Source organism: Etheostoma spectabile, chromosome 10 (assembly GCF_008692095.1).
Source record: "Etheostoma spectabile isolate EspeVRDwgs_2016 chromosome 10, UIUC_Espe_1.0, whole genome shotgun sequence".
NCBI classification, from domain to species: domain Eukaryota; kingdom Metazoa; phylum Chordata; class Actinopteri; order Perciformes; family Percidae; genus Etheostoma; species Etheostoma spectabile.
Window position 1 is genome coordinate 9,991,564 of NC_045742.1, and position 7,310 is coordinate 9,998,873.

At 38.9% G+C, this 7,310-nt stretch overlaps 1 protein-coding gene across 8 annotated transcripts in view; it reads left to right on the forward strand.

Annotated features, from left to right (window-relative positions):
- stag3 (STAG3 cohesin complex component) overlaps positions 1-7,268 on the forward strand; it is a 20,107-nt gene extending 12,839 nt beyond the window's left edge. For 5 of the 8 annotated variants that reach the window (XM_032527632.1, XM_032527628.1, XM_032527630.1 and 2 more), the window contains exons 22-32: positions 938-1,030; positions 1,285-1,453; positions 1,941-2,074; positions 2,518-2,619; positions 3,723-3,856; positions 4,096-4,218; positions 4,663-4,838; positions 5,189-5,369; positions 5,732-5,833; positions 5,981-6,074; positions 6,539-6,589. In XM_032527632.1, the coding sequence (XP_032383523.1) occupies positions 938-1,030; positions 1,285-1,453; positions 1,941-2,074; positions 2,518-2,619; positions 3,723-3,856; positions 4,096-4,218; positions 4,663-4,838; positions 5,189-5,369; positions 5,732-5,833; positions 5,981-6,074; positions 6,539-6,589 (1,359 nt within the window). Of the gene's footprint in view, positions 1-937; positions 1,031-1,284; positions 1,454-1,940; positions 2,075-2,517; positions 2,620-3,722; positions 3,857-4,095; positions 4,219-4,662; positions 4,839-5,188; positions 5,370-5,731; positions 5,834-5,980; positions 6,075-6,538 lie in introns of all 8 variants that reach the window. The other 3 variants (XM_032527635.1, XM_032527634.1, XM_032527627.1) reach the window with 1 other exon arrangement.
- Positions 7,269-7,310: the final 42 nt, after the last annotated feature.

Here is a 7,310-nt window from a genome sequence, read left to right on the forward strand (position 1 = left end):
CCCCTCCGTTGGCTGCCGCTCACATTACAATTTAACAACAAGTAGAAATATTCAGAGGTTATTGGGCCAGTCCAGGTAAAGTTGTTTATTGTCAACACGCTGACTTTTTTCCAAGTCGACTATTAAACAAATAGACCCACCAAAAACGTCACGCGGTGGGTCGGTTCTAATTGGAGAACGTACAACTTGTCAGTTCTGTCAGCTCATCGTCCTGATACCAAACATCTGGAAACATTAAAACTGTAATTGAGTCAGTGTAATATAATGTAAATTGGAAATAGTCTATATATTTGGGCTTCGGTTTCCCTATGGTTGTTGTTTGGACAGACCTGCCCCCACTGCTAAAGGAAAACTGTACAATCTACTTTGGCAACAGGATTGTATAATTAACAGGGAGAGAGCACTTGAATTAGCAAATATAGGTTTCTATCCCTTGAAGGGTGTCCATCATCAACCTACTGAATTTCCCGCTGGGATTAATAAAGTAATCTTTCTGTCTACTGGTATCCAAGGTGGTGATGCTGTTGTTTACCTCCATACTTTGACCCGCTTGTTGAATGAGCAAATCTTAAAGAAATTGTCAAAATTTACTTGGATAGCCGTAGTAATTATAGTTTGGTCTTGTCCTACACTCAGAAATATAAAACATGGGGCGCCTTGGTAGCTCACCTGATAGGGCGCACGCCCATATGAAGAGGTTTGCTCCTCGACGCAGCGGCTGCAGGTTTGACTCCAACCTGTGGCCCTTTGCTGCATGCCATTCGCCCCCTCTCTCCCCTTTCATGCCTTCAGCTGTCCTATTTAAAAAAATAAAAAAAAAAGCCTAAAAATGCCCAAAAATTAATCTTTAAAAAAAAAAGGAGTAACATAAAACATTAATGATCATATCTGAAATCTGTGTACCTCTGCCCTTTGTCCCCTTCACCATCTGCTCCAGGGGGAATTGAACCGTCTGAAGAAGGAGATGCGTTTGTTCTGCAGAGTTTGTCAAACGTGTCTGTCTGTGAACCAGACTGAGATCAGAGATCAAGTAAGAAATGTCCCATATGTGAACTGAGACTATATGCTAGTGACTTGATACAAGTTAAAAGCTTATTTTTAGCTTACTATTAATGCTCCTTTTTTCACCCAATGACAAAAAAAGACTCCTCAGACAAACTGACTAAGCTACAGAATTGTTGGCAAGCTGATAACCTTTTTGTCAGTTTTGACATACTTGTATATCTGAATTTTAATTTACAGATATGGTAAATTCTATTAAGGTTTGTGTATTCCCATTCACAGGCATTTGAGCTATTGTGTGACTTGCTGCTCTTGTACAGTACGAGTTCAGCTCGCTTTGAACCCGCCCTCCAAGTGCTGGTCCATCTGCCGTCGGATTCCCTGCGCTCTGAGATGGCTGCTTTCCTCCTGGACTACGTCTTCTCCGAAAGTGAAGATGCTGAGCTCAACGGTATTTTGAAAAACACCAAATGAAAAAGAAAAGCACCTTTTATGTTTGCATAAACACCCTTACTTTCCAGAAGCAGTCACAAGTCAGTCAATGTCAAACCTCTACATTTTTCAATCTAGTGAATGGGGATGTTCAGAAAAGGATTTTGTTTTCCTTGTGAATGTGTAGTCTTAAGGAAAAAAACTCAATTTTAACACTGCCAAAGCTCTCCCGGAGGACCCTCTCATCATTAATGCCTGCAGACATGGTTTTTGATGTCTTGTTTTTAGAATCTGCTGCTATTACAAATCCTCTTTTTCTGTATTTCACAATGTACTGCCAATTCCCAAGCCAAATCCCAGTCTCCCATTACATGTTCTGTTTTGCTGTGTCTTATCAACACCTCAAAGTTTTCTCTCCCATCTACATTTTTCACATTTGTCTGTTACTGTCACTCATGCTTATCTTTCCCTTCCCATTCCTCCTCCCTGGCTCTCCTCCTCACTAGTTGAAGGTGAGGAGGAGATGAAGATAAATCTTCTCCAGAGGAGGCGCAACCACTTGTCTGGCTACTGCAAGCTGGTCCTCTACGGGGTGCTGGAACTCAGCGCCGCCACCGATATCTTCAAGCACTACAGCAAGGTGGAGATGGAGAGAAGGGCTTTAAGGGATCGTTCAGTTTTATTAGCATTGCATATAAGCACTCATATTCATCAACTGGCTGTGTGTCACTGTTGGCTGGACATTTAAGCAAATTGTGGTCATAGTTCAATTGGTGAGTTCAGAATCTGTTGAATTAACAGTTTTGTCATTCTTTGAAGAAATTAATTGGATTAGGAAAACAGGAAACAAGTTTATATCACATAAATAACGGAGAGGATGTGTAGGAGAGTGGAAGATGGTGGGAAAGTCTATTTCAGAACCAGCGTGGTGCCGAGAATGACTCAGAGGGAACTGTGGTTTAAAGAAGCACAGATAACTGGAACGGTGGATTGTTAATTTTTTAGAAATTTAGACAATGCTGTTAATTGAATCGACCAATGATCATGACTGAAGTAATTGTTTTCTTTTCCGGTTTTCTCCAGTACTTTAAAGACTTTGGCGACATCATTAAAGAGACTATAAGCAAGAGCAAGCTCATCAGTCCCATTCAGAGCGCCAAGACTGTGTGTCTGAGTCTGCAGCAGGTGTGAAAAATAACCAGCCTCTAATTATTTCTGAGTTTTCATCTTGTAGTGTGATCCCAATTAACCTTTAATTGATACATCAAATACTTTTTAACAGTACATTTTTTTGTTTGAAATGTGTTATTAATTATAAGAATACTATTACTGCATTATACTAAAAGTAATATTACTGTCACTTTAATCACATCTTTTGATTGTCAAGTTTTTATTGTGAAAGCTTTTGGTGTTTTCGTTAATTATTTTGTATAATTTTATGTTTTTTCAAATATTGTATGTTGTGTTTACGCATAAGTTAAAATCTTTTCACTGAAAAAGAACTGCTACATAGATCTAGCCCTAGCCTTGCAGCTCAGTCTGGAATCCTGCACGTTTAATTCTCCTGCTTCAGTTCACCATTTTGGGGGAACCAATCACAAACTGCCTCATCTACCTGGCGCGCCATTGGCGCTTTAACACGATGACGATAGAGGAGCGACCAAGCAGCTTCTTGTTTACAGTTAACATAGCGGAGGTCGCCAAATGCCACCAAAGTGCAGCAAACCAGTTGATTCTGCTGTCGCTTCAACGTCACCCGGCTCGTTGGTCTGATTAGTTGAAGGACTTTCCAATTGCGTACAGAGTCACTTGAACTATGCCCGTTGGTCACGCCTCTTGTGCAGAGAAAATACAGAGCAGACTCCCCAGACCAATGCTCAATCTCACATCTATTGAGCTTGGCTTGGTCTGGTGAAAGCCAGACTAAATATGTGCTTGTATACAGTATAAAGAAATTCTTTGGATATTTGTTACATATATATTTACATCTAAAAAGGCGGTTTCACTGTTAAGATGTTTTGCTTTATTTCTGATAAAAATGTCCAAATACAAGCATACCATATAATTGCGAGAATGTGTTATCTGCCCACAAAGTGCATGTGCATCCTCAAATGTTTGTAAATGAGAATAAAACATAATTCTGCAAAAAAGTATATTAATTTATACGATAGTGTTTCTTGAATTACTAAAAAGTATTTTTTAACAGCCCGTTCATATCTATAGAACTGTTTGAATAGCATGCCTTTTGCGAAACATGTTTATGTAAAGTGTTGTTTGTGTGTGTTCAGCTGTTCTCAGAGATGCTTACGGAGGACCACAGCCGACAGAATCTCGATGAGATTAGAGACTTGGCCAAGAGGCTTGCCATGAGCTTTGGCATCGATCTTCATCGTGTCCGCAAACCACTGGTGGCCCTGCACATGTACGTAACACAAATGGGTGACAAACACATTCAGACCAGGTCTGTCAGCCCTTTTGATTTTAATATTTTGATTTCTCAAAGCCATGACAGCAGTTTTCCAGCTCTTATGGGCAGCCATAGCTCAGTGGCTGAAAGTTTTTTTTAACATTAATATTGTTTTACACTATAACTGTTCATTCTGTCTTATAAATTTCGTTTTCATGTTTAAACTGTTGTGTCTACATTGTGTTTGCTCTTAGGGACGGTGTACGTTTTGCATTTCGAGAACCACGGGAGGGAGAAGAGCAGCACACGAATGTGACCTTCTTGGAGATCCTCAGCGAGTTCAGTTTCAAGTTGCTGCAACAGGACCGCACCCAGCTGTGAGAAACTGAAACTCATGTTTAGTCAACTATGATATAAAAACTAACTTAACAATATAAGCATGATATGTTATTGTCTTAACAAAATAACAGTCATATCTCTTTTAAGTGAATCCTTTGCTCGTGTTTCAGAAAATTTCATTCCACATTTCAGTACGTTTGCTGCCATCATTCCAGGATCACCGCAAAGCAAAATGAATATTTCACCTCAAAGAGGAAAGTTAGATCTTCTTGTCAAATGGCCACAAGCTAATGATACAAGAAGCCTACTGAATCAGATTTGTGGATATAAATAAGCTTTTCTACCACAGAAAATAATGTGCTCATTCTTGAAATGTCACTTTGATTAATTGTACTGTAATTTGACTCGGTTTACAGAAACTTCAAAAAAGTGGAACCACTAAATATTAAAGGTTTCTCTGTCACCCTGTCATCCCCTCCTAGGGCTGAGTTTGTGAAATCAGAGTGTCCCAGTGCTGCCCTCTCCTGGCCATCAGTCAGACTGTATCAACGTTCCTTGGAGGGCCGCTCCTCTTCTAAAGCCAGAAAACAGGAGGGAGTTTATGTCGTCTCCACACATAGTACCCCTGTAGCTAAACGCAAGAGGACCACTGCTCAGGGTGAGATGGATTTGACAGAAAAAATGTTGTGTATAGATTCACAGTTCATGATAACAGTAATACATAAAAAGGAAACTCTTGATTATTATTGAATATGTTCAATTCATGATGATTTAAAACCAAAAAATCGTCCCATTTTGACAGCTGAAACCAGAGAACGTTTTGTGTTTAAATGTTTTTTAATCGTTTTTCTCTCCTTGTCAATGTTAACATCTTTGTGAATCCATTGGACGGTGCAGAACCAAATGACTTTGTGACTAATTCCTCTCTGTAGTTTGTAAAACACAGGCTGTACATTTAACAAAGTGTCACAGTTATTACCTTCTGTAGTTGACTTCTGTCTGCTCCAGGTTCAGCTGCCAGCACAGTCAGAGGATCCTGGTTAGAAACCAGCAGTATCCACAGCAGCCTGCACACGCCAGCCCTCACCTCCACTGCCCAGAGACAGCCAACCAAACCGCTGGCCTCCAAAAAACCCAGTGCCACACCATCTGAGTGCAGTGACTTGTCTGAGGATGAGTTCTCCTTAGAGTAAGTTGAGTTGTTTCAACAAAATGTTTGCAGTATGTACCATTTGCGTGTCTCCCCCCCCCCCCCCCCCCCCCCCCCCCATTTCACATTCTCTCTCTCTGGGGGAGTAAAGTATGTTTGAACATTAAGTTGCCAGATTTGTTAAATATTCAAGAGCTATAACAAAATAAAATATCCTCGTTGCAGAAACATTTGTTTTGATTGACTTTTTCCTGTTGAAGTAAAGTTATATACAATTATAACTTGTCTGAAAATAGATGTAGATAGAGAGACCGTTACCATTTTACCAGCCAGCTAGAACTTATAATAACATGAGACAAAGACTTCACGGCTGCTAAAGTGTATCTGCTGCTGTTCGCCAGGTCCCAAATACGAAAGGTAAAGCCCGTCAAACGATACAAGCTCTCCTCCAGCCAGTCTGGCCCTACTTTGGATCAGCAAGACCTGAACTCCCACCTCACCTTGTAAGACTGATTGTGCAGCAGAATACAAACTGTTTCTCAACAGAATTGTTTTTAATTTTTAGAAATTGTGAATATTTGTCTCATTTTGTGATAGCTATTATCAGTTAAGAATAATAACATTAAAATGAACAATGTTTTCTCCCTCAGGCTGTCTTTGATTGAGGACGAAGATGCAGAAAGAGAAGAGCCTGAGATTGAGGATTATGAGAGTGACTCTGAACACGAATCTACATATACACTGGTAAATAAACAACACATTATTTACACTCATTAACAGAAGGGAATACTATACTTATGATTGATAAGTCAGCTTTACATCCTATATTTGCCAACATAATTGTAATTGCTTGGCTGTAATAGTCATAAATTTGTGTATTTACAGCATTGTCTCAAGTCCATGCAGTCAGGCTAAATAGCCCCTAATAACTTACTGCTGTGCCACACTAGATCAACGGAGCTACAATTGAATTAATGCTTGGAAAAGTGCACTATATTTGTGATTTGTGGAGCTGATTAAAAGACTAATTAATGGTACATTATGGCGGCAAATCTAGTTTTAACTGGTGTACAGTAGAGTATAAATACATTAATATTTGAGACGTAAAGTTGGGATAGTGCATCTTTTTCTACGAAATAAGTCAATAAAGATTAACGACTGCATTCCTGGCGAGCTCAAACTTTTTTCGTCCTGTTTTTGCTCTGCAGCCTTCCACACGTCACACCTCCACCAGTGTCCTTGATGAGCTGTTTGAGTGATGGCACAGAGACCTGGACGGCCTGGGGAACAGCAGTTCTCTTTCTTTAATGTATCTCTTTAACACTACTGCGTTTTCAGTGGTTTCAGTACATTTGAGTGTATAATTGGGGCCAACTGTTCTTCTACATGACCCTTTACAGAGTTCACCTATCTGATCTATTTCAGTCATTCACTTTGTTGGAGGGGAAGAGAGACAAAATGATTATGAAGTTTGGGGTCAAATGTTTTTTGCCATTCACAATTAGGAATGTTTGTTTTGAAGACAAAATGTTTAAAGGAAATGTGTTCAAGTTCAGTTAGTTCCCTGTTGGCTGGCAGCAAGCTTAAAGTCTTTCTTCCTGTGTTCCACATTTTGAATTTAGTTTCATATCTTTCGATATTGTTGACAGCTTTTTGTTTTTTTGTTTCACACTTGTTAATTTAATGTAAATTAAAAGATGCTTGATTGAGCAAAGTAACACTGAAATTGTATTTAATAAGATCACATTACAGTGTGATGCACATAAATTCCTAAAAAAAAAGGTAGTTACCAAAACAGTTTATTCTGTACAAACTGTATTAGTAACTCTTTTTTCAATAATTTGATGAAATTAAGTTTGTTTTTTTCTAAAGACATAAGGTACACAATGTGAAAAATATTCTTTGGGTTGGTAAATTGGAGAGAAATTTAAAAATGCTGAGGAAAAATAAACAAAATATTTTATATATATATATATATAT